At 39.0% G+C, this 27,916-nt stretch overlaps 1 protein-coding gene across 4 annotated transcripts in view; it reads left to right on the forward strand.

Annotated features, from left to right (window-relative positions):
* BEGAIN (brain enriched guanylate kinase associated) overlaps positions 1-27,916 on the forward strand; it is a 152,905-nt gene that overhangs the window by 24,611 nt on the left and 100,378 nt on the right. For 3 of the 4 annotated variants that reach the window (XM_032981710.2, XM_032981708.2, XM_032981711.2), the window contains exon 1: positions 10,719-11,170. In XM_032981710.2, coding sequence (XP_032837601.1) covers positions 11,157-11,170 — 14 coding nt within the window. In that variant the 5' untranslated portion in view covers positions 10,719-11,156. Of the gene's footprint in view, positions 1-10,718; positions 11,171-27,916 lie in introns of those variants that run through there. The other variant, XM_032981709.2, reaches the window with a different exon arrangement.

Raw genomic sequence — 27,916 nt, forward strand, 5'->3', positions numbered from 1 at the left:
TAAAAATAGCACTGCATGAAGGAAGACTGCAAGAAAAGCCACTAGATAATATGGGCTCAATGCTCCTGTGAAATGTGACACGTGCAAAAGCCAGATGTAATTTTAACAATAGAGCTTCCTTTTCGACAAAGGAATCTCCAGGATCTGATTTAATGTCTCCACAGTAAAGCCTAACAATTCCACGTTTTGTGTAGGAGTAAGAACAGACTTCTTTAAACTCGCAGAAAAGAACCCCTAAGAAGAATGCTAATGCACAGTGCAGTGAATATAAAAAGAAAAGACCTCTTATGACCCTATAGCAATTAAGACACCATCCAAGTCCAGCACAGAAGTCATTTTATACTTAAAATTTTTACAATGACATAACTGGACTCAGCAATGCTGACAGGGACCAGTAACACTGAGGCTTTGCACAAACCAAAGTCACTGCAGCTTAGGAAATATTTTACCTTATATACTATTCAATACTGGAATGAGTATCTAGCTGGCTGTTATGCAGGAGTGCAGAGAGGAGCAAGCAAAAGAATCTTTGCTTACTTTCATACCCTGCCTAAAAATAGGTAAAGAAAAAGGTAAATTAAGCAGTTAACAAATTAGCTGAAAACTTGGAAGAGGGAGGTACAAGTCTCTTCTACCTTTTAACATAACTGTCTGACCTTGGGACTTCCATAAGGAACACAAGCTTGCTGTAAAATAGGTACCTTTCTAAGCCCTATCTTATCTCACAGATTAATTTGATGGTAATTAACATTCACCATCTTGAGGCTCTCAGTGACTTATCCATATAAATACATCTACATGTTATATTGCTATATATTATGAATATATAATGGTCCCTCATCATCTTTTGACCACCAAGTAGATAACAGAAGACACTACAACTTTAACAGAGGAGGACTGGGGCGTTCAACTTTTAAAGCCTGTTTTACAGATGTATATTTTGCATGTACCCTAACACCACTGATGGCTCAAATGTACAGAGTAAGTTTTACACTGGTGTCTTGTAAAAAGAAAACCAGCATCAACCAACAGCACTTCTAGGAATATGATTTCTCTTTTCTTCCCCATATTTAGATTTTCCTGGCACATAAGCCAAAGTGGTGATTAGAACCAGTTCCTTTGATTCATGTAACATCCTAATTCCCTTCTAGTCTGCTGTGTATATGGGGAGGTTTTTTGTTTTGTTTTGTTTTGTTTTTTTTTTTTTTTATCTCATCCATAGTATTATTAGGAAGATCCTATTCCTTTGGTGAAGAGAGAGACCGGTTTGAAAGAAGAAGATCAAAGATCTCCTTAATATTATTCTCTGGCCTCATTCTTTTATTGCTTAAGTAAAGTTCTCTTAAACAATTACAGGCACAAATCCAAATGATCTATGGCTTTTTATTCACTGGAATAACCATTGTTCCAGAAATAGATATAGCCCTACTGGTATGACTTTGAAGCACCACACACACTGGTTGGAAATGGATAAAAAAATAAGGTGAATCAATAAACAGCTATTGTTTTCCACCAGTGTTGTGTGACAGGAGAAGTGAAAGCTTTGAAGTTTAGCTTTCTTTTCAAGGAAATATCTGCAACGTTGTCTGGATATATTGTTGCACCTTGTTTATTTTACTCTTCCCTGTCCACAGACAAGTTCATAAGTGACAAAATCCATGAAAGTAAACGTACTATTTTTAGGAGACTCAGTCAACTCCCCAACACACGAGTCCCAGGGAAGCAATGGTGCCTTAAGAAAAGACTCATGTTGAAGGGAACAAAGCAGGGAGCAAATCCTGTTTGTTGGAAGAAATGTTTACACTGGTTTATGTTGTGTTTGCTTTGTAGGGGAGCAGTCACAGTCAGAAGAGTCAGAAAGGACCATGAAAGGTGTCTAGGCTGTCCTCCTGTCTCAAGACAGGAAAGTTGTATGTAAATCCTTCCAAACTGTAGGGGACATCCCACAGCTATTATGGGCAATCCCCTCAGTACATAACTATCTCTGTGATTAAAATATTCCCCCTAACATTTTCTCTAAATCTTTTGGCTTCACTTTGAGCCCGTTATTTCCTACACAATTCACACTGAACATGGAAATGGATTATTTCCTTTCCCTCTGCATCCATCTTTTTCTTATTTGAAAACAATTGTCTTTACTCATTTCAGTCTTGGTTCTGCTAGGAAGTTTTCTAGCTGTCTTAGCATTTTGGCTGCCTTCCTCAGAGTCCTTCTTCTAGGTGTGGTGTTAAAAATAGGGCAAAAAGCTAGTGACCACAGTCAGAAAAATAAAAGGTGAAGCTTTATTTAACAGGACCACGTGATAACTCCTATCACCTAGATGTAGATGTAGCTAGAGCAGAAAATGCATGTTTTGTAACAGAGTAGGATGTAGAAATTTTGCAGTTCTGTTCCCCCTCTCATCTCTCTCTCCCACTTCCAGTTGACAAAATTCACGAGCAAAACATCTCCAGTATGTAGGGACATATGTAGAGATATAAAAATGCAAATGCAGAAATACATAGGATCAGCTATGTTAGAATTCATATGCCATCTTGGGTCATGATGACCCAAGCTTTGGTCCCACTCAGTACATGGCTGTCCTTAACAAGTCAAGAGTCAGTGCACCAGGATATTGCAGTTACTCCTGACTGTCTCAGATATCATTTTATATTATCTATTGAGAAACAGGAGCTTTTTTAATGGCACCTGCTGTGGCTGAATACTTTAATGTAATGTCTGTAATTACAGTTCCAATGTCTGTAATATAGACACCCACATAAGTATACTGGCAATGTGCAGTCAGTAGTGCCATGTATTAGTTTAAGAGACACAGACTGCAGTTAATCAATTAGATTGCTCCTCAGTCTCTGCTCTCTTACAATATTTACGGTATTACTGTAGCTGGTGGGGTCACACTGGAGTCAAGCTAGCTGGAAGTGAAGTGTAGAGAGGGTCAGTTGGACAAACAGTGTGGCTTCAACTCACTGTTTTAACCTTTTGTAGTTCTATGGCATCATATGATGCTGAACAACCATAAAGAAAACATAGTCCATCAATCCATTCTCAATAGACAAAAGTTCTGCTGCATCTCGGCATCATAAAGGAAACAAAAGTACTGCACGTATCTGTGTCTATTTTGCCTGGTCAGACTGTCTGGGAAAGGCTTTTCTCTTCCTATGGGAAGTTTATACAGCTCCTAGCACCATGGATCCTCATCTCTGCAGATGGCTACAAAGACTATTTTAATACAAATAAGCACTTTAATCACATTAATTACATGCACAAGTTCAAATCATCTGATTGAGAAAAGCATACTGAACAATTGAAGGAAAGTCTGAACTGTCATTTTAAGGCAGGAAGCCTCCTGGTTTCGATAGCCTTTGTTCAGATTCCACCGGATGATTTGCCAAGCAACATAGAGAAGAGATGCAGGTTCTTTTGGGACTGTTTTTTAAGAGGAACTGTGGCATTTCATGCTAGCTGAGAGTACTGGGTATGACAGAAATCAGCTTGACTCACTGAAACAGCCATTTAGGAACAGACCCTCTAGTAGTATAAATCAGCAAGGCTTGACTTCACTGGAGCTCTGCTAAGTTACTCCTGTTGGGAATCTGGCTCTGAGACTTCACAGAGTGAAAATGAAACTAAGGAAGCAAAACAAAGATCCTAAAATATTAGGAAATAAAACAGCTTGAGAATGCTATGTCTTCCCAAGCATGCAAAAGAGAAGCCTGTAGATTAGTTTCAATTTAATTTGTGGTTATTTCATACATGTTCATGCATGCAGTATGTGTTGTGAGAAAAATGCCTGAGTTTTCTTTTTATCTTATTTCTGTTGCCAGTCTCTTTCAGCCAAAATTTCAGTGAGGTTGGACTTTACTGAGGATTTTTAAAAGACTAGTGCTGAAAAGATCCTCAACCATACAGACAGAAAAAGAAAAAAAGAAGGAAGACCTAGTGTATGCTGAGGGTCAGACAGAAGTTCATGAGAATTTAGACATGATCCACTTATTAAAGGGATACTTTGCCTCATTTTTCAGTAAGAATGATAATGAACATAGGAATAATTGTAGGATATCTGATTAAGAATGAGGAAGGTTTAACAGAAACTACCATAATTATGGCAGGATCAAACAGAGCCTATTCACCCTGGTGATATCAGGAATCCCGTGGTAATCACCAGCCCAAAATTGTGATCAATTGACACATGAAGTGGCAAGGCTCAAAAGAAAAGATTTTCGCTGCGTGCATTGTTTCAAAAGTATTAATATAACCAGCGAAGAGGAAATGTAACATGAAGTGGAGTGAAGGCTTCATGGTCAGAAAAGTTGAGCAATCAAGAATTCAGAGAAGTGGCATAAAGCACAACAATTTTAGCAAAAGTAACTTTTTGTTAAAAGAAATTATTTCATACTCAAGGAATGCGTCCTGATCTATCTAAATTTGCATGAAACAGTTTAAATCGTGTTCAGCTGAGAATTACTGTCTAAAACTGATAAAATGGAGAATAATTAAAGATTTTTAACCTGAATGAAAATTGTATTAAAAAAAAAAAATAAAGGTAGCATGTTAAAAAGGAAGCCTATTGAGTTGGGAAGAGGTTGCTGGAACTTTGGAAGAAGTTTTTGGACACATCTTCTTACATGTACTTGTCAGTGACTTTGAGTCAATAAACAGGCTTGCCTAATTTTAGGTTTACCTAAATGATAAGGACGTTTGGAAGTATTGACAACAATTAGGAAGCCCATACAAGAACTGTTTTGTTTCTAAGCAGACTAATGAAAACAGGATGAAATTTAACACAAGACCATCCACATAAAGACTTCATGTTGTAGAGCTTGTTATTTGGAGACAGCAGAGAAATGAAGATCTAGATGTAGACTAAAACAGCTATGAGCCTCCAATGTGATAGAGCCACAGGAAACCTGAGACAAGCCTAAGATGCACTGCAGATATATTTTCTTTAGAGTCACTGAAACTTTCATATTATTCAACAAGGTACTGCCAAGGTGTTTTGTACATGATATACAGCTCTGTTCACCCACTTTCAAATCAGATTTAACTTAATTCGGAATAGATCCAGAGAAGGGATACTGAAACGAATGAGGGAAAGAAATATAATCTTCTGAGAGCAGCCAAAGAATCATGCTTTGTTTTCCCTCTCAAATAAGATATCTCTACATAAATGCATATGGGAATTTAAAACCAAGGTGGGAGTAATAAGATTTAAACATAAAACTGGTACAAGATCAAAGAGAGATAAACTGGTCATATGAAATTTAACACAGATAGAATGACCAGCTGATATCAAACAGTTTAGTAGCATTCAGGAACACACAGGGAAAAAAGAAAATCTAACTCTTTCAAGATGGAGCCCAGCAACCTTATGAATGTTGCATGACAGAGTAGTGCTGTTCTTGAGATGCACATTCAGGTGTGGTGTGAAAATTTTGGGTGTTGAATTTAGTCATCTGCTTTAAGAATTAAAAGAGAATTTATCTATTTCTTTACTGAGTTGAGTACATTTATGCATTATCTTTGCTGTATACAGTTAGTCCCGAACATCTGGGCTTCTATATTTAGCACCTAATTTTGCTGTGGAGGATTTCTTCTTTCACCCTAAGGAAAGTCAGAAGTTGGTCCCAGATAGGGTGGGAATGCTGGGAAGGTGAAAAGCTACTCTTGGTGGTGGTCAGAGATTTGGTATGTCTTACTCATGGTTACTTATGTCTAAACTGGTTGACAGATGCTTTTCCTCAGGTCAGACATGCAAAACCTTCACAGTCTATTGAACCCTTCCCATTATTTGTAGTGTGTGTGATTTTGCTCTTTCCCAGGGAAAATGTCCAATGGTTCTAACAAGTTCCTCAGCATTACAGAGATATAGGGTCTTAGTTTTGACCTCTTCTGACTTCTTCACTCAGTGTTAAGCCTCTTCAACTTTTCTATATTAGATGTCTTCAGATTGTCTGAGAATAGTGGAGGTGTTTTATGGCCCATGGTGTGAAGGTATGCTTGGAGGAGGTGCTTTCTGAAAAAATATCTGTTACAGTGGTAACTGTGGAGAACTGGACTCAATTTTCTTTCTATCTCCATGACAATTTCAGGCAAGAGTTTTACAGAAAGATTCTTCTTTCATAAACATCTATTAGATACATTCAGTACATTAAGCCAAATCAAATGTGAATGGACACTTCCTCCAGATCTATTAAAGTTTCTATAGATTAAATTTTAGTCTTTTGTTAGGCATCACTTCAGTGGTACTTTAAAACCTATACAAAGAAATCTCTAAAAATTGACTGAGCCTATTTAAAGATTGATCCTATCAAATTATGTAGTCTGTAAATTTTATTAAACCACATATTTCACTCTTGTACCCTATAGGAAAAAAAAAAAAATGTCACAGTGGTTCCTATCAATAAAACCTTGGTACAACTGCAAGCACAAAAGAAATGCTGAAATGAAGGAGCTGTGATTGAAAACAAATGTGCCAGAAGTCCAGACAACTTAGTTGTGAGTGAACTCTCATTTACAGCTTTCCTCACCACATAAATAAAAACAACTCTCACAATACTAAACAAGTCAGAGTAATAACAGTCAGACTAAATGAACCACAGTAACTTCCTACTACTCTTTATTTTCTCATATATTTGGTAGCAACTAACCAACATGTCAATCCAAAGTCCACTGAACTTAATGGGAAGACCAGTGAACACTGAGCCAGGCTCTGGGTTCCTGTCCCTCCCTCTAAAAAGAAGCATTTATTTCCAAGAAAACAAAAAATAACAAGGGAAAAAATAAAAGTATGAAGCATCTCTTTCCAAGAAAACAAAAAATAACAAGGGAGAAAAATAAAAGTCACCTCCAGGGTATTCCTCCTTTTTCTCACATACATTGGGAGGATACAGAAGGATGAAAATTGACTTCAAGATCTTAGGGGGAGGAAAATCCATTAGGCATCTGGAAGATTTGAATTCTCATGATTGCTTGTGCTTCAGAAAGTAATAATACAATAAAGGAAATAAAATATAAACACAGTATTTTACCAATGCAGTCACCATGTGAATTGGATAGAATGATAGGTAGACTATCAGCATGACTTTTTATTTTATTTAAAAAGGTTGTGGTTCAATAATCAACACTATAGACACCGATCATATAACAAAAAAAAAAAAATATCAAAGATATATATCTCGTTAGATAGATAGATTAGTTTATATATGTTAAGTTTTTGACTAAGAATATTCTGCCATTGTCTTGTCTTGAGGTTGTTTGACAAAACCTCAAGTATCACAGTATTTTTCATTCACTCTGATGACTTGAAAACAACTCAGAGTTTGTCATGGTGCCTGAAAAACAGTAACCATATTTTAAAGTGAAAAAAAAACACAGTAAAATTTCCAAATTTCCTGAGGTTTCCATTAACAACATCTCTGCTTTCATGCAAGCTAACAAATTACTTTTTTCTCAAAGAATATCAACTTGCAATCTAGAATAATGGGGGGGGGAGGAAGGCATAATTAAAAAAATCAACCAAGCAAACAAAAAAAAAAAAAACAAACCAAAACCGACAACTGATTTGCTTTTTAAATACCTGCTCCAAAATGGACTTTTAAATGCTCAACACTTCCAGAAAAGGAGTCTTGACAGTTGTTCTGTGTTTTACACTTGCTTTCTTCAAGTACTCAGAAACAAGTCAAGTTTCTACCAGTACTCTTAAGCGTTTCCTGAAAGTGCTTCCAGGCAAAGTTGCCACACCAAGTACTTCTGTAAAAAGGAAAATCTTCAAACCAGTCTCACTATTTTAAGTAGGAGACTGTATATGGAAATGTAGGAAATTAAATTACTGAGGCAAACTGTTTTGTTAAAAGCAAAACCTGTTTTTTTCCGGCTGATTAAAGAAATTATTTAGTCACACTGCATCGATATTGTTTAAAAAAAAACAGGTATTTAAATCACATCTGATATTTCTGTAATTAAAGGTAATTACTGATCGTAATTAAAAATATTTTATTTAAAGAAAAAAAGCCACACAGCTTCAATCACACTGCTTAGTTCAAGCATCAAGGAGCACTTGAAATGAATCAACCTAGTAGCAAGCAGCAACTTATGAATGACATACTGTAAAGGACATTCTTATACCAACTTTTACTTCAGTCTTTCTGCTTGAAATAGGTCCCACAAGACTTTAAAGACAAGATTGGTCCTAAAAGTGGCCAATTCAGATATGTTTAAAATATATTTTTAAATCAATTCAGTAGGATATTTCAGATAGGAGCCTTGATAGAGAGGAGTGGGAGGATGATGTAACCTCTAAACCTCCACAGGCTACATCAATGGCAAGGATCTGGCTAGGAAACAGCAATTTTGCCTTAGTAAAAATATCACCTTGTGAAAACAGAGCTGTTACAGAAAACCAGTTTTAAAATAATTTTGAGTTGCTAAGGCTTTTTTTGAGAAAAAAATAAAGAAAGGAAGAAAAAGATTAAAAAAGGAAGAAGAAGAATAAAAAGAGGAAAAAGAAAAGGAAGAAAAAAGGATCTTAAGGAAACAATTATCTGAAAAAAATAAGCTGCTTGGGATGAAAGCTACATTTCTAGATGCTCCTATCTGGTTTTCACCATTTCATGTTCCTATATGCTCATTTGATTCTCTAGTCTGAAAGCTAGAGCATTCCCCTGAGGAACATGCAGGCTCCAGTCCTTTTGTGTGCTCCTATTTGTTTGCTAGAAGTGGATCCCCATCAGAAGTAACAGAGCGTTGCAGTGCCACAGCCCAAAAGGGTCTCTAACCTGGGTCTGATCATCCTTCCTGAGGAGGATTGAGCTGAACCCATTGGTCCCACATCAGAAAGGAGCCCCCTTTTTACTGTACAGGCTGTTAGCGAAAGGCAGAGGAGAACATCCCCAGTGATCCAAAGGAAAATTGGCTATTTTACATGAAACAAGCAGCTTTTACTGTGAGAAGGTAAAAAAAAAAAAAAAAAAAAAAAAAAAGCTTTACCATAAAAAAAAAAAAAAAAGAAAAAAAAAAAGTAGGTGAATAGTTCATATGGAAGTAATTGCATCTTGGTTTAGTTTTCTGCTTTGCTTTGGTGTCAGGCATTTGCTGTGCTTTTTTTCCCCGCTAATTTCCTGTTGGGATTGGCAGCCAATGACTCACCTGCATCCACAGATGAGTACAGCCAGAAAGCCAGCCTACAGCTCCTCTTCTCCATCCCGCGCTTTAATCACACGAAACAACCCCCACCCCAACCCCATGAGTACAGCAGAATTCAAAGCATCAGGCAAAACCACACCCAGGCAGCTTCCCCTTATGTCTGCAGATAGTGTCCTAATAGAAGAACTGAAATCAGACAGTCTAAGTACTCTGCCTTCATGGGTGATTCCCACAGTTCCAGACAAATCAACAGTGAGTGGCCCTGGAGAAAACTATGTCCAGTCTCCCCAAAATGACAGGAAAATAATGATCAGAGCAGTTTTTGAGAGTTTATCTCTAGAAAGCCCATGGAGATACCCTTAGCTTGCTGTGCCCAGGGAGAAAGCCCCTGTAGTTCATTTTCTGGTCAGCAACATTTAAACTATTTCCTGCATACTACAAAATACACATTGATTCAATGGATAGGTATAAATTAGAGAAAGCTAATTCTAGGTTAGATTTTTAATGTAAAAATCTGGGATTTCTCATGGGCAACCCTGTGCTTCTAACAGACATGCAGAGACCACGTAAAACATGTATTACATCCATCACTGGGAAGCTGAGGAGGGCTTTTCCTGCAGCTGGCTTCTTACTTACCAAGTTATGGTGAATGCCTAAAATCCTTAATGTATGTCATCAGAAATTATCATGCAAACAGCAGCCTGACTGACAACTTATCTAATGGGCAAATCAAAAGTAAATAAGAAGGGAAGATGAGTTACCCAATGAAGAACCAACAATTTGTCATTTGGGATGTTTTACTAGGCAGTTTGACAAATTTCCTGATGCTTAACTGATTAAATTTTTATTTCCCTATTTTTAATCTTTAATTTATTCCATACTAAAATATGATTGTTAGCGATTAGTCAATAAGGTTTAAAGTGTTCATGATTAATGGGCAATGCCTTCAGTATAAATAAGAGATTCTGTGATGCTGGGATTTATCTGGATCCAGGGATTGTAGGATTGTTCCGAGTCCTCATTCCTGAGTTACAATAAAGCAGGACAAGGAGGACTGATGAGATTCTGTGCCAGTGATGTGATGAAATGAAATGGAAGCAGCTATTAAGGATCTGAGTGAGATAATGATGAAAAAGAAACCAAAGGGTTAACAGGACTATTATTTTGATATAAGTAATGTCAGAGAGATTAATGAGTCTCCGTGTTATGGATAAGGAGGGATTTACAGCATCTATACAGTAAAAAGAAACCAGACAGATTAATGAAATGACCACCTACAGCTCTGCCAGGATGTAAAGATTCAGGGCTATAGGAGTGCCGAGCCGCTGTCAAAGGGTTAATGAGAGACTGGCTGCAGTGCCAGGCAGAGGGACCTGAGGAGTTACTGGAGTTGTAAGCTACAGCCCGGGTAAATAGCAGTGAAAGGGTTAACGAAAAACCTCCATGTATTGAGATGCTAATTGTCAAGATAGCATATTACTTGAGGAAAGTAATTTGATTACTTGAAACTCCCACTAAGGAGGCAAGCTTGTGTCCCTTCCATCTGTCAGGCTCTCTGAAAAATGATGAATTGAACTCAACATTCACATGTGATGAAGTCACTGTCATTTCCCTGCAAGCAGCGCCCTGCTGCCATGCCCACCGTGCAGAGGGTAGCACCGCATTTCAACTTTTCCTCCTAAACCCAGGAGGCACAGTAACCTGTTACTTGCTGCTGCTTGCCTTTTTTTTTTTTTTTTCCTCCCCATTTTATGCCTCAGCGCTACAACTGAGTCATTCTGTTGCCCATGGCTCGTGGGTATACAGTGCTCCTGCAGCGTGCTGCATTATTCCCCAGTTCATCTGTCAATGTTATTTTCGGCTAATGCAGATGTGGGGTTCGCTTACCATCGCCTTGTAGACACTTGTCGAAAACCATTTGGAAAGCCTTAACTATGCATAAATCTGCAGAGTGAATGTTTTCTTTCATTCACTTGCTCCTATTATTTGATTTCTTGTAGGCCTCTGCAGCAGAGATGGAGAAAATAAGGTAAGTGAGACATTTTATTTACATATCATTATAGAGAAGAAATGTTCTGTTGCACAATGGACGATAGAGGCTCTTGGAAAATATTTTGTTTAATATGATCAGTGTAAAATACTGGACTGCATGATGATGCAAGGGAAGCTGTGTTTTAGAGACAAAAGGCATGTGGTTATTCTAGTAAATCTCTTCTGCAGGGATATCAATTCAGAAAGGATGTTTTACACAGAAACATGTTTTATAGCCAGATGCAGTGGATATTTGATTATATAAATGTAGTCACTTGTCCATTTACTGCAAGAGCCTGCCATTCCATTTAATGAGGAAAGTAGATCAATAATTTATGAAAAAGCTGAAGAAAATATAGGCTTGACTTCAAAGCATCTAATTACTGTGGTTTGTTTCAATATAATGCTGTAACATTGGTGTTCGATTTTTGTTTTCTATTGTATACCAGCCAGATAAATCTTGTCTCCTCTGTGTTTAAAATGTTGTCATACTGTACCAGTTTCTCAGCACATCTCTACTTTAAGCAAAAGGAGATGGCTTTTCCAAACATAAGTTTTCCATCTCATGTCTGAGTGCAAGTCTGCTTTGGGGGATATTGCTTTTGTGTATGTTATTAAGAAATAAAAAGAAAGAAGAAAGCATTGTAGCCCATTAAAAAAAAAAATTATATCCTGTCTATTAATAAAATCCCCAGCTGTTATCAAAGCGATAAGTAAAAGCTGAACTTTTACTACCCTTTAAATACTTTATGTATCTTATTTTAATAACCCAAAACACTGGCCATGCACTTAATTGGTTTTATTGGACAAGCTCAAATTCCTTCTCCAAACTTGGAGACTCAGTTTGATTAGTGACAACTGTTGTCCAAACACGACTTTTTAGATTCCTTGAGTTGGGAATGGCTATCCTGAGTTATTAGAAATGCAGAAAAGTTCTACAATTCTAGAAATAACAGGGGAAGAAGTGGCAGATGTGAAAGAACAGAGATTTGGCAGAGTGTTTAATAAATTCTGGGCTGAAAACAAAATCATGTTTTTCATTTGAGAAGGAGGAGGTTAAGTCTCTTACAGTGGACTTGAAGGTGCATGTCTGAAAGTTTTGTAATAAAGTGTTTCAGCTGTACATTTCTTATAATGTGTCATGACAATTAAAGTAATGTAAGTTTTGAGCTGAAAGAAAGCCCCTGTGCTGTGTATTATGGTTTTGCATGTATATAAGCACTACCTTGTTAAAGCTGTGAGGTTTTCCTGAGTAATGACTGAAAAAGCACCTCGGTATGTGGTCCTGCATTTAGTAAAAATTGCAAACATCATCACCTATGGCATATGCACTCATGTCATTAATTACTCTCTCAGAAGATGCAAGCAAATATATATTTACATGTTTTCTTGATAAGCATCTGTGCACAAACGCAATACAATATTTGTAATACTTTCCTGAGCATGCCTTAGCCTCTGCTTTTAGTAAATAGGCTCTTGCCACATTTGTAATAACGGGCTGCAGAGCCCAGGAGAATGAGGTCAGGAATGTATTGAAAAAGATAGAATTTGCTATGACAAGTGTAAACAACCATAAAGCTCCACTCTCCTAGCACCCTAGCTTTGCAACTGTCAGGCATGCAGCAGTCCTGGCCTCAGCACTCCCTGAGCACTATATAGATGGAAAAGCCCATACGGCCCTGCTGAAAGAAGTGGGAGTTTAGCTATTAACTCCAACAAGAGAAGGTTCAGACTGTGTCAGGACTTTGTTGATTAAGTTTTATATTTACAATTCTTGCATGCAAAAGTTGTTTCTGACAGACACTTGTCCCCATAACCCAAGCCAGTGCAAGGCCAGTGAAAAGGCTCCCTGTGCTCCCGAGCTGAGCTGTGAGCTGGACTGGGGGAGCTCTGGCAGGACCCAGTGCAGGAGCTGTGCTGCTCCATCCCAAACTTTTCCAGGCTCCCTGTCTTGGATGCAAACTGACAGAACCCTCAGCAGTTTAAGGAAACAGTAATCAAATCTGGAGTCATGATTGTAATTACCCTGTGAACCCAGAGACCTGAGAGAATTAGATTTTTCCTAAACCAATCCATGTCTGGCATGCAGGTAAAAAAAAATTCCCTTGTCTTTTTAGCCCCGTGGCTTCAGAGATGCCATTAAGAGAGAGAGCCTGAAGCCAGGGGAAGGAAGAATGAAACAAGAGGGAAAAGGGCAGGACAGGAAGAAAGAGGTATTTTTTGTTACATGTAGAAACCAGTGTAACATCACAGGAAAAGACATTCCCACATGATACTTGAATTTGTTCTGCCCTATCTCCTGGGCCCAGCTTCTGCCCCGCTCTCTTTTTGTGACCAGATGAGGCATATCAGCTGGGATGGTGTTGGCCCAAGGACTAGAGGGTGAGACCACACCAGCTGCAGAGCTGGGGCATGAGGCTCCAAAAAAGAGAGAGAAGGGGGTCTGGAATTAGCAAAGGAAACAAACCAAAGCATTGTTGGAGAAACAGGAGAAGAGGAGCAAGGCGGATACCCCCAGAATAACCTATGCAGCCAGGTTGAAAACCCTCAGGGTTAGAAAAATTTAGGTTTGCATTCCACAGTGCACTTCAAGATAAGAAAGTCTTTTAAATATGAAGAACAGGTGCAGAGAATCACAGTTTTCAGAGATGCTGCTCCACACTGACAGTCCTTGGGAGCCCACAGGGCCAAACATTAAGATGATAGCTCTGGAAGTTTTTGGGAGAGCTTTGCACATTCTCTAGCCCAGTGCATCTGGGGCACCTCCAAGGAGTGGGGTGTCCAGGCCCATTCAGACAGAGGGGCAAATGCAGGAACCTGCAAAATTGATCTACTGATGACCCATGCTTTATTCAATCTCAAACTCACTGAGCCAGTGCAGCACAAGCAATGGTGCAGCTAACTAATACACCTCTTAGCATTACATTTCTTCACCCAGAATCTAGCTGGAAAGATGCAATTCATCTCACGTAATGCAGTAATAATTCCCCTTGGAGACCAAGGAGCTGCTGTGACCTGCAATGTCACATCCTGTCTTTTTCAGCAGGGGCTTGCTGTGACAGCATTGCAGGTGGAAGGAACACTAGGAAGCAGAGGTGGGAGGTTATCGGTATTTAGCCTGACACAGGGATGACTTTCTCTAGAAGTGGAAACATGCTATTTTGTGCTAAAACTTTGACTAAAACAATCAGTTACTGCAATGAAGTCTTCACACTGTGAACAATTCTTAGTAGTACACAGTGTTTATAACATCTCAAGGTACTAATATATTAGGCAGGAAATAAGGCTAACTACTAATCACAAACCTCTTGAGGATCTGCACTTATGTAGGTTGGCTGTGTATGGTTATACAGTCACTTTAAACATTAATTACTTCTGACTACAACCTTTTAAATACAGTTTTTTGGATCTAGCTCTTTTTCATGTCTATAAACAAGGACTGAAAATCTTAGTTAAAGTAAATTTCAAATATACCTATATTATCTTATTTTGACTTTTAGCAGTGTGCTATCTTTGGTGCATATATTCAAGAGTAGCACATGCCTTCCAAGTCTGAGGCCTTGCAGATCTGTGGTGGCTGGTGGCTGGAACAAAAAATTGCAAGTACTCTGGAAACTGCTCCTTGTAAGTCAGATTGAATCCTTAGCATGGCTATATGTGCAAACAGAAGGCCAGTTCCACCCCAACTCCTGTCCAAACTCCTAGTACCTTTTTCTTTGCTTCCATTTAATCCTGTTTGAAATACAGGTTAAAATATTCAACCTTTCAAGTGAAAATTATGTAAGGCTTGTCATAAGTGACCTCCATATATATTTTTGTACACAAATATTGACCAGATTTGCAGTCTTTCTTAAACTGAAGAGCATCTCACTCCATGGGAAATGACATTTAAGGTGACAGATATTGTTCAATACAAGCTTTTTCTTTCTTAAAATACACTACTAAAGTCTCAGTGACAATTCAGAAACTCTATAAACCAGTTTTCTTAGTTCTAAGCTTTCAAGGTCCACAGTAGGCTGAAGTGTGTACCTAAAAGTACATAAAAAAGGACACATCACCAACAACAACTGCCAGGCTCACATAATTAGTGTCTGTAAGGAGGCTGACTTTCTACTTTGCAGAGCAACCATGGTATTCCCCAACTGAGGATTACTTTATTTTGGTGGTATCAATAGGGGCACTTCACTAATCATCCAGGGATCTCTGATAAAATTAATCCATGTCTCAAGGCACCTGTGAGGCAACATCTCCATTTCATTGTAGTCCTTGTTTCAGAACATATGAAAGCAAAGTGATTTGTTTTCCACACACAGCTGGTTGTAAATCAGCAGCTTGATCCAAGTCTCTTGAATTTTCAGACTTGGACTTCTCAAGCGTGTTTGAGTTCATCTGTGGTAAGGAAGGAATATCACTTTCTTCAAGAGGAAGATCAGAGGCACGTGCAGTCCTAGGGAAATCTTCTGCAATATTTTACTGAAGATGTGAATACCTTCCTAAATGCCCACTAGATCATGCTGCCTTCCTTGCACTTGGTATAAATATAGCCCTCTTCATATGCTAATGAACACACTACAGTTTCCTGCCATCCCCACCTTGTTCTTGTTCCTTCTCTCAGCCTGTATCTACATTAATTTTATCATAGTTACTTGAGCATAAGGAGGGAATTTATTTTTTTTTCCCCAAAGTTAACCAACAAACATTGTTTACTTTACCCTACATCTTGTCTCCACATCCACAGCTAATATGGTGGCAGCCACTGCCTTGTACAGAGTCTCAGTGCCACAGGACAGCAGCAGGCCTGTGCAAGCAGCTCCAGCATCTGCCCAGCAGTGTCTACCCAATGCTGGGACTTGAAACCCCAGCTGAGGACACAGGCAAAGTGATGGCACAGGACAAACGCAGAAGCAACAGAACATAGGGAAATGCTGGCATGAAAGGGCCACGAGTTTGGGGTCATTAGAAGTTGTGGTAGAAAACTCACCTAGCTGGGTGAATGTTGGGTATGTTTTGAAAGAGAGAGGGGGAAAAAAGAAACAGTGAGAATGCTGCCTAACATATTCAAACAGGTAAAGCAGGTTTTCATTTTTCTCTGCTTTGCAAGATGTTTTCATCTCCCAGACAGTCCTCACACAACAGTGACAGCTCTGCAGTGCTGTTTTCAACACATCTGGTTTGTTCACATTGCCATCCAAGGTGTGATTGCAGCACAGCTAAACCACACATCTCTCCACCCAAGTCTACACTCAGCTTTAAATCTGGTAGTTGTCAACCATAGCAATGGGAGCAATGGACACATAAGGATATATTGACAGCCCCCAGGGGAAGTATAGCCCTGGAATTGAGATCAGTTGGGGCACAGAGCCATGCTGATCTACCTATAATAGAACCTCTGAGAATTTTATTAATGTTAGAGGCACAGTATGCTTGTGTAGTTCATACTAAAGTCCGTCACACTTCATTTCCACTATTACTGTTACCTGTGTTAGTCAAATCGGCACTACTTCAGCTGTGGCAGGAGGGTTACTGTTATGTTGTCATGCAGCCCTGTGTTCTGAACTGCTGTCTGCTGCTTGGAAGAATGATCTGAAAGGCAGTGATGCTGGTATGTAAGGAATCATCTCTAGTCACCTGCTTGTAACAGGTGTTCTGTTATAATACCTTTTAGTGCTAGATAAATATTGAGTGGAGTAAGTGTCCAGCAAACAAGAAACATTACAGGAACAGAGGGCAGAACAGATTCAAGTTGAATGAAGCCAGGTACAGCTGTGCAAAGTGGCCTGCAGGGACAAGTGGGAGCTGAACAAACATCTGAAGAGACCAAGGAAGTAGGTAGGAGGAGATGAGCCATGCCATCAACTGGGAGCTGCAATGAGTCATGGGGAAGAAGCTGGACCTAGGAGATACCAAGCTTACAAGTAACTCTCTGCCCACCCCTATCTCACAAGTCAAAGTGCATCACTGAGCAATCCTACAAGCTGCTCAGGGAAAAAAAAAAAAAAAAAAAAAAAAAAAAAAAAAGGAAGGGCCATTTTGGACAAATATTTAAGAAAAAAAAGGGTCAGTTTCTTGAAGTGTTTGTGATTAGTGCAAAACTTTATAGCATAGGGAATAGAGCATCCAGAGCGGTTTCTTTTTTTGTTGTTGGGTTCCCCCCACTAAAGATGCTATGACCCTTGATGGTGAGAAAATGCAAAGGTGGGAAAACTGGTTGCTCTCTGCATCAGTTTTAGTGCTCATAGGTATTAGGCTTCAGTTTATGTAAGCACTTTGACCAAAGCTATGGTGGGATTGTGCTGAACAGTGAGAGCAGCAACTTACAAAGCAAACAGTGGCAACAACTGCAGCAATAACAAAACAATCTTAAACTGAAGTGTATAAGAGGTTCCAAGCTGAAAATCCCAGATGGTTCAAGGGCAGTATAGTTTTTGAACCACACTTGAATGTGCTCTGTAGTGAAATCAAGTACAGTCTGAATGCTTGTTCCTGCTACAGCGCACAGAGTGATGAAAGAAAGAGATGACTTGTATGCAACACTATTACAGGCTTTTGCAATTGCCAGTTCCACTGCTGCTGGCATGGCTTAGGCAATTTAATTTACCAATCAATTCTTGATTTACACACAAGTGACTTTAGAATGCATTCAAATAAAAACTCTGTATCACCACATTTGATTGAATGTTCTTTAAAAATCAAAAGCATCTGAAATATATCAAAACTATTAAGCTTTTCACATTAAAAAAAATTGAAGGGTCTGAATTGTCTTAATGTTTTAGTGGTGACCTAGAGGCAGCATTAAGTACAATGTGCTGAAAAATAGGTAGTAGATAGTGAGCTATAATCATGTTTTTTAAAATTCATGAATATGAGGACTGTATAATTTACAGAGCCCTCAAGCAGGATAGCAGGATCATAATTAGTGCCTGTTGCTCCTTGCTGGATTTCTCTCATGTGTGTGACCATCCTACCACTCATGTGAACTGCACAACTCTTGTTACTCAACTGTTCCAAGAGTAACAAGATCCTCCTCATTGAACAGTGCACAGAGTCACTGCATATTGCTTGGTTTGTAATAACGTTTATACTGGGGTAAAAAGTGCCTCCCTGTCACATGTAGTTACATTGACTCTTAAAGCATGACTTTCTTCATATATGCATTTGCAAAGCTCTGAAAAGCATTGAGAAATCTAGCTTTCATCATGAACTTGCCCAACTGTTACCATGTCAGCAAAACCATAACTGAGAAGTTGTGTATGAGAGAATGCACACTCACCTCAGGCAGCAGACTTGCTTCTAGGAGGGCAAATGGTATTCGAGAAGAATACTGTAGGCAAAGCAGTAGCTGACTGACTTATGTGACATATTAGGACATCATGACTACACAAATGCTATTTCAGCTACTCAGAAAAAAATGCAAATTTTGACCATCTCACCTTGATTTTTCCCATCTTTAAAAGTAGGAGGAAGCGGGTGTCCTAGAACAGAGGAGCTTCAAACTTTCTGGAAGCCACTGAGCTCTTCAGGGAGTCCCTACTGTGCTACAAAGACCCTCATGTTCACAAGAAACCCTCATGACTCAACAGCTCCAAATTGCTGCCCTCTGTTCAACAAGGCCAAGTTTCATATCCATGTCAGAGCAAAGGGTCTTAACTTTGAAGTTTCCATACAAAACAAGCCAAACAAATGAGCTCATTTTATGTTTCTGTTAGCTGTAACTGCCATTTAGACAGGAGCATCAGTTTAAGGAGCTACTCTATTTTTAAGGCCTTCCAAGACCTATACTGGAATTCCCAGCAATGAATGGCAACTTAATCTTTTGCCTTGCCATTCTCCAAGAGCTCATTCTTGCAGTAGGCAACTTGAAGAGATAAGAAATCAGCACTCCTATTTTCTGTGTGTTTCTGTTTAAAAAGTGTTAAATCTTTGTGCTGCTTTTTAATAGACGCTGTCTTAACCAAGGTACTGCACAAATTAACAGTTTTCTGTGCTTCGCCTGTACAGAGTAGGCTACAGACAGAAAAAGAAATGGTCTATATATCTGTATAATTGGTCTTACTGCCAATTCCTACAGATGTAGGTGCTTGAAATGACACTTAAGTAGCACTAAATGCATGGCAAATGACTTTGCATACACATATTTAACTAAGTTTGTAACTGTTGGGTCACTTGCCCTTTGAGATATTATTTCCTCATGGTACGAAACCTATCTATGTCCTGTAATAAGGAAGTAGTATTTCCAGGGAGTTAATTAGAAACCATCCAGGCCAACATGTACCAAATGCATTCCAAGCAGATCCATGAATAGCTGAAAAATAAATGTTTTGCAGCTCTACCCAATATTCTTAACAACTCAGTGGGGAACTAGTAACAAAGTACATTCATGGACAGAGGCACATCCTTCATGATGGGGAAAGTGGTGCTTTCTATAGGGAAATAAAGATTTTTAGACTGCATACAAACAAATCTATAGCACTGAAACAGTTCTGTTTGAATTCAAAATAAATTGTATGCTTAAACTCTCAGATTGTGAATAGCAATGATGTCTTTATTAGTATTTACATTCTGATTTAGATTGATGAGAGACCAACAATTAGAGTAAAAGATCAAGTGAGTCAAATACTCTGAAGGCTGGATAAAAATGAGAAGCCTAGCAAAACTAGCCCAAAGCATTGCAATAGAGTGGCGAAAGACAAAGTAGCAATGATATTTAATTAAATTACTTGGAAAGCAATAGCTTAGCTCAACACACAGGAAAGTGTTATTGTCCTAGTCAAAAAAAACAGAGCAAAGTGTTTCTACACAAGCCCAAATAGGCCTTCAGTCCTATGCCTTTCCAGTGCTGAATTCACAGATAGGCTCTTGCTAAAAAGGGTACATGTCTGGCCTGTCTTATTTTTGTCCAAATCTGTACAGAAGCTGGTCTTAGTACCCTCACTTTTACATCTTCTTTCAGCCTTTTAAATACAACCCCAGAGAACGCCATGCTGGGAAGCACTTCATTTCTCAACCCACATCAGCAGTGCAGCCCTGCCAAATCTGAGCCTCAGCAGTTTCACTTCATTTCTGACCCCTCAAGCCTTTAGGAAGAGCAAAATCTTCCTGGCTTATCCCTGTCCTTACTGTACCAAAGCCACCAAGTGCAATGGCCATGACAGGCAGCCTTCTGAGTAGATTTTCAACCCACAATTTGAACTGTAGTCTCGGATAGCCCAGTTAACACCAGTCTTTGCTCTAGAGCCCCCAGATATCTGGCAAGCCTGCAGTGGGGGAGAAGCATGGGTAAAGAGAGCTGACAAAGTCCCGTCATTCTCTTTGCTTCCATTTTGCCACTTGCAGAAGGCAAAGCAGTACCCTTGCCCTACAGCTGGAACTGCTGTGGTAGGTGCTAGACACCCTTTGCTAAAATGTCATTCCCAGTTGTAGAGTCTCCTGAAACACATTTTCATGTTCCTTTGGTCTGCTTTTATTTCTTCATAATATTCCACAAGTTTGTGTCTTGTCTTTATATCAAATCATCTTTATTAAACTCTTTCACTACTGTAGGAATCAAGAGCAGGAGGGCTCTAGGACATATAGAGTCCAATGTGAAGGAAGGATCACATTCAAGAGTTTTGGCTTTTCCGTAAGGAAGGTTAGTTAGTCCTTTGTATAACTCAAGGGGTAGCTCTGGCAACAGAGCATATGGGCAGGAGAGGGAAGAAATGAGTCATAGGATGAGAAGACTGACATGAGTTTCTTGGGCCAAATTTAGCTGACCTATACTGCTTGGTAACAAAGTAACTCCCCCCACCCCTCCTTCCCTCCTTCTCAATCTACAAGAGAAATCACAACATAAGTGATGAAAAAATTTTTCTGAGAAATTAAAAGTACATGAAATTATAACACTAAACAGGTAGCCTGCCAACAGATGTCAGCTTAGAGGAGTAAAGCTTTCTTGTCTACTGTGTATGATGCAAAAAGTTCCAGATAACCCGTAACTTTGACAAGAGGAACATTTTTTTTTTCTCCGCTTTAAGAAAGCAGCTGATGCAGATTTTTACAGTAACTGTAGACTATAACTTGCTTTCCTTTAACTGTATTATGCTTTCTAATTTGACAAAACCTCAGCAGATTCAGTTACTAGTACTGATGGGTTTCACATGCTGTGATCTTCTAGAGGGTTTTCTTTACAAACCAGGGCTGAATATCATCTAAATGTAAAAGAGAAAATCTCTGAGAGAGATATCCCGTTAATTCCAGCACACAGTGCACTTGAAGCCATTTGAGAGAAACAATGCTAATTAGTCATTTTTGCTTAATATACTTTGCTCTGAAGAACCTTTGTTCTCGTCTAAAAGCATATTTTTTTTTTTAAATACTGTGATAGCCCATGGTCAACTGTGGAAAACAACTATTATTATAACATAGGAACAAGTAGGAGTAAGCAAATAAGCGACAACTACATGCTACTTGGATTCAAGGAATTTGGAAGGTTTTGGTTACAGTTTTGAGAGTAAAATTCTAATGAATGCTTTGCTGGTAATACAATGTGGACTTGGACTTCTCTACTGTGGCTTTGCAGTTACTTTGCATTCTCATCTCAATCCCCTGAAGAGCTCTCCGAATCCTATTGCTCAGTAAAAAACAAAGTTTACCACAATTTTCATCTTAAGATTCCTATAGAACTGAACTACTAATTATTGTGACATACAGAGCAGACAGGTCTGATTAAATTGCCAGCCTGTATTTGTAGACCATCCCATCTCCTTATTCATCATCTCTATATACACAACATTGGGAAAGCATCTTAATATATAAATAGGCATAGATATGGTTGCATGCTGAATTGTAAGTAACTGAATGAATCCATTACTGCATCCTTGGAGGAATCAAATATTTCCCAGAACTACAACTCCTTTTTTGAGTGTTATCTACCTCATTATGCATAGATTAGTTACATCACGTACTAGTTTGCACAGATCACAGAAGCCAAAAAACAGTTAACTACAGTTCTGCAGGGAGATTAATGGAATCAGAGACCCAAGACAGCAACATATTCTTTTATCCAAAAGGCAACGCTATTCATACTTTTCCACACTCATGTGTGGAACAAAGCACTCACATGATACTCCTGTCATTCATACCTAGAGTGTTGCTTGCTACAAGTCTGCTTTAGCTGAAAGCATAGATGGCATATACCTGCTGCGTGGATTCATGACACAAAGCTACTAAACTATTTAAGGTTTTCCAAATCCACTGAGAACTTGTTTCCTTATATCTTTTCTCTGGGACACTGAACTGGAGACTATGTAACTACAACTTTCACAATGGCAGGAGGCATTCCTGTTAGCAGCAGAATCAGTAAAATCAACAAAATACTGTTATCCTTTTACTAGTGGCAGCTCTTTTACAGAAAGCTATTAGTTGCATTTTCTATTCTTACCCTGACTGTTTTCTTCAGCACTAGAAATTAGGCCATTGGCTTGCAGAGTCGTGCCCTGATTGCTGAAATTAAGTGCAATTATGCAATGGAAAGAGGAAGTATAACAGGGCAGAGATCCTATATCTGCTTGAAATGCAGGTGGTGAAGGTGCTGCCATTACAGAGTTAAAAACATGGACTGAGGTCTAAAGATTTGAAGCAGATGACACTCCTGCTTTACAGACATGGTTTACAGCCACAGCCATTATGATTCTTTCTGAAACACTGTCAAAATGCAAAGGATTTTCTCCTCTCTGCTCTGCCCCCCTCCCCACCTTTTTTTTTTTTTTTTTTTTTTTTTTGTTTGAGAGCACTAAGTCACAAATTTCTGTCTCCTCAGGGGAACACTTACCACCCTGTCTAGAATAATGAAGAGTTTCATCTAGAAGCTGGCAATCTTTCATGGGCAATATGCCAGACTGTATTTTTTGTTCCTAATTTAGAGTTTGAACATGTTGGTAGACAACATTGAGAAGCTGGGAGCCACTGCCTCTCACAGATGCTTCTGTCAAGATGTTGTGGATCCCAAATCCCAGCCCTGTGCTGACCCTGTCAGATGTGCAGAAATCCCCTGATGTCTGTAAACCACTGGGAGCACCTTAGAAGGAAAGTTTTATAAATGAACAGAACACTTTTTCCCTTCTCCCTCTCAACTTGCTCATTCTCCATCGTTTGACATTTTAACATATTGCCATATTAACCACCAAAAGTCTGATCTGTGAGCATGACTTCAGCCTTGTATTTACAAGAGTAGAGATGCAGTGGCATATGGACCACCAGCTGGTGAGAAGTAGGAATGGTACTTTGTGGAGTTTGAGTCACTAAGTGAATTAAAAAAAAAAAAAAAAAAATCTTCTATACAATCAAAAAGTTAGACAGAAAAGCTTGGCTTCTTAGAACTGGAATTGTTTGAAAGAACAACTGCAACAAGGCCAGTACCCAGAAAGCACAAAATCTGGAGGCATTAAATAAACCAGGAGCTATGTTGTTTATTATAAGTGGTATATGCAAACAAGCTGTTTCCTGCTAACGCTGTAAGAAATAGTACCGCAGAAGGAGTGATGTGAGACAGAAAAAAAAGAGTGATGACAGTCTGTTCCTCTTAAACAGGATGAATAAAAAAACACTTTGAGAGAGGGTGACACTGGGGGAAGTGTCTTTTTATTGAGGTCATGTACCACCTACACTCAAATGCAAAAGTCTCCAGCCTTTTTCCCTACCTTCCCCTAGCCTTGTGTCTTTTCCTTAAGCGTTTGCCACCCCTTCACCTTCTGGAGAGATTCTCCTCATGCTCAATCAACTTCACCCATTCCCCTCCTCAAATGGTGATTTAGGTCTACAGAATGACAGCTCAAGACATTTCCCACCCCAGTAGTTTTTGGAAGATCGATCTCTTATTTAAGCTACCAAAGCCTGAGTCCTCCCAGGAAGTAGTTTGTTCTTTCTCATGTTGGTTTCTAACCTCACACTGTTGTTTTTCACAATTACTCCAGGAATGGTTGAAAATTCCCTGCCTAAAGTCATGCAACTGTAACAAAGATTAATTTTCATCAAACTTCATAGACTAAGGTTCACTATTCGATGTCAGTCCATTTCATCAACCTTTTCACTTTACCTATTTGTCTAGAAGCCCAGGTGAAGAGAAACCCTGGTTTCAGAGGGCAGATCTGTCCGCAGTGCTGTCAATTGGTGCTCTCCCCTCCCTCGCTTGCACTCTCTTGCCAGCCCCACTCATTCAGGAACAGTTCCTGTGAATTTCTCAGAGAAACACAAGAAGAGGGAGTCTCCTGCAGCTACATCAATGCAGTTGCTAAACAGAAGCTGTCTTTCAATAACTGGGATTTTTTTTGAGAAAACAGTAGACAAAAAAAAAAAAAAAAAAAAAAAAAAAAAAGGTTTGGCAAGGGGAAAGATTCATAGATAAACACTTTTTGTAACGGGGGAGGAAGATATAGAAGGAAAGGCCTGTTCCTTCAAAAAATAGAATATTGTCTGGGGACTATTAAATAACAATATGACTAATTACTGAGATAATTATCTTCATGCTGGAGCACCAAACAGCTGAAATACAGAAGCTGCTGAGAGCACTTACTATAGTAAATTACTGAAACGCTTCTCATGGTCTATTCTGCTGAATTAGGGTACTAAAAGGAGTGTGTTAGATTATTTCTCTATTGACTCTTCCACATGTGAGTATTTATTATTAGATTCATAAGTATGAATCAGACAGGAAGGTCAAGTTACTAATGATTTTAGAGCCTCATCAGCTGTACAACATTATCTGCACTGTAAAGGTAGATACATTGTTTACCTGCATAATGAGAGTGATGCAAGTAATCATTAAAGTACTAGAATATCAGTCACATACAAAACCCACTAAACCAGCATGCAAAGCAGTAGAATTGTAAATGTGGTGTTGGAGTTGTAATGTAAAGGAAATATAAAGCATGTCGTCTTTTTTGCCTACCCTTCCTTGAACAAATAGCAGAACATAGGAGAGAGAGAGAGAGAGAGAGAGAGAGAGAGAAATCTGAAATCATTACTTTCTGCCTTGGTTCTATGTAGGTTTGTTTGGCCAACAAAGGAACATTTGCACTTCTAGATGTCAACCATGTTTCAGAAACCCTCTGTGGCTCCTGCAAGCATTATTGCCTTCTTAAAGGCAAGAATGAGAATGGTTAAGTGACTTGTCCAAGGTCTTTGAGGGGCTTCTGCCAAAGTCAAGAGACTACTTGCAAGTTATTTGCCTTAAGACAAAGAGGGCAAAGAACATAGAGCAAGAAAACAAAGTTCTTGCTCCAAGATCAGAATAACCATTTCTGAAATGAGTAATTTCATTCAGCCAAGAAGCAGGGACAAGTTCCAAAGTTGAACATCCCTCAGCCAAATCAAAATGCTCATGATACTGCTTGCTTCTTCCCTGTTTCACGAATGATTTCAAGACTTGGTTGAAATTGTTTTTCTCCCCATCACTATTTCCTCTCCATAGCACTGTAGAATAGACCCTTTATGAGGAAGGACCCAGATACACTGTCTTGTTCTTAACTTGTCCCCAGATATAAATAATCTCCACAAAATCAGTGTTACTGAGATACAAGCCCTTAATATCATTTGAGGATACAGGATAAACATCACTGCATACATTCTTGCAAGCAAAGTACTACTAGCAGTAGCTTTAAGAGTCACCAACACCACCAGTAAGTGGACTTAACTGCATTCAGATCAAAATAGTTACTGCAGCTTCTACAGGTAATGTGTTTGATTTACACTGATGTTTTCTTGTGTATTAAAAAAGGTCAGCCAATAAGGAATAAAAAACAGTGCCAGATGGAGGCAATTAACATGACTTCAGTTTCAATAGTGGGTTTTTCCCTCTCTCTTCCTGACATCTCTCGGCTTCGGAGAGAGAAGCCCAACTAACTACCATTTCTATGCCCTTTTCAGCTTATGGTAATTGCTGTTGTGTAGCATCATAGTATTGGGGCCTGTGCCTGATCCTTCTCCCCATTTTGTGCAGGTAGCAGCAGGAGAATTTGCTTGTGATTTATTCTTCTAATAGCTTCAGAGATGTCAGAATATTAGAGCTGCCTATTATCTAAAGGTTTCTTTGCAAATTCACATTAAATGAAAATGTAACTTTTCAGTCATTAATGCACTGAAAGAAGTTGTGGTTAGAGGAGGAGATAGATGGTTTGGAAGCTTATCCATTACATTTAAAAGCAAATTATCAGTGACAGAAGCTAGGTGAAACAGGCAGCAGGAAGAATCAAAAGACAGATTAAGATATCAAAGAGACTTTCAGATCCTTTTCTTCTTGCACGAACCACTAGAGGAGGCATTTAGAGGGATATAACAAAGCAAAAAGAGTCTTCTGCCACGTGGGAAAATCTGAGGCATTTTTTGTGCCTAGTCACTGATGGTAATGAATGCTAGGCCCAGGCTAGAGGAGCAGGAGCGCAGCAGCAGCTGTTGACAGAAAGCTGCTGATGCCACAGGGTACACCACACAGACTCCTCCTGACAGGTCTAAAAGGTAAAGGTTAAAGAAACCAAGATGGCTGTTTAGCAAGAGGAAACTTTGTACCCAAGCTGGAAGCATCTTTGCAGGAAAATTCTAGAAACATATGAGTTTAAAGAAATTTACCTATTGAAAACCAAAGTGCAAATAGATACTGCAAACTTCTCAGAGGGCATTCAAGATTCAAATGACTGTATGGATCTGACCTTTAACATTTTCAGGCCTCAGTTTTAATCTGTAAAATAGGGAAGATGGAGACCTCTTTCCCAGCCTAAAAGTACAACATGAATGAAGCACATAGAAAACTGAGGCACCTCCATAAAGTGGTTATCTAATTCAAATATAGTAGGTGTGGGTAGGACATGGGAGTTTAGTGATTAGTATTACACCAGAATAAGATTCAGACATGCAGGAGAGTCTTTACATAAGGAGTTAATATTTGATGCTAAGATCATGAGTTACTTCAGTTTTCATTAGATAAATACGGTATTGCAGTACTTCATGTAGTTCTTCACATTTGAAGTTATACACTTGCTCTGACTTGGAAAGCAACAGTGCATTTTACTTTTTTTGATCTTTGTATCTTTTGTTCCCATTCTCAGAAGTACTGTTTGGACTAAGTTCTGCATTATAAACTGCATTCTTGATACGGATCTCCCATATTTAGGTGCTCTGATTGTTCAAAGTACTCTCCAGCTGGGTAGCAAGACTATTTGAGTGCTAATACAGTGATTGTAAAGAATGGGACATCAGTTCCCATTTTAGAACATAAATCTTGGCAAGTTTGAATGGAGTAAATTCAAATGGGAACAAATGGACATTTTAAGCATGTAATTTAAAACAAAACATTCAGCACTTACATGAATAAACTCAGCAACTGCATCTCCCTTAGCCCAGCATATAGGAGCCTGTGGGTAGCCAAGCTCATAGCCATTGGGTAGCCCATGAAAGCACCCAGTCCTGGGGTTCAGCAATAGGAACCCTGCACTCCAGGTCCCCTTTCTGTAGTTTCAGCTTCCAGCTCTACTTTCTCAGAGACACTCACCTTCCTTCATTGTGGCTTCCAGACAAAACACCCCTACCTTCTTGTGGTTTCCAGGAGGAAAACCGTCCCAGCTTTGCATCTATTCAAGCATCAGACTTGGGTACATTGTAAATATGCACATGTGCTTATACACACATCCATTTCTAACTGCCACTGGAGTCTTTCTAAAGTGGTCTTTAAAAAGTTGTTCCTAAAAATAATGCTAAGCCAGAGCTGCTTGCACTC

This window comes from Tyto alba, unplaced genomic scaffold (genome assembly GCF_018691265.1).
Source record: "Tyto alba isolate M040663 unplaced genomic scaffold, T.alba_DEE_v4.0 Super-Scaffold_29, whole genome shotgun sequence".
Taxonomy (NCBI): Eukaryota; Metazoa; Chordata; class Aves; order Strigiformes; family Tytonidae; genus Tyto; species Tyto alba.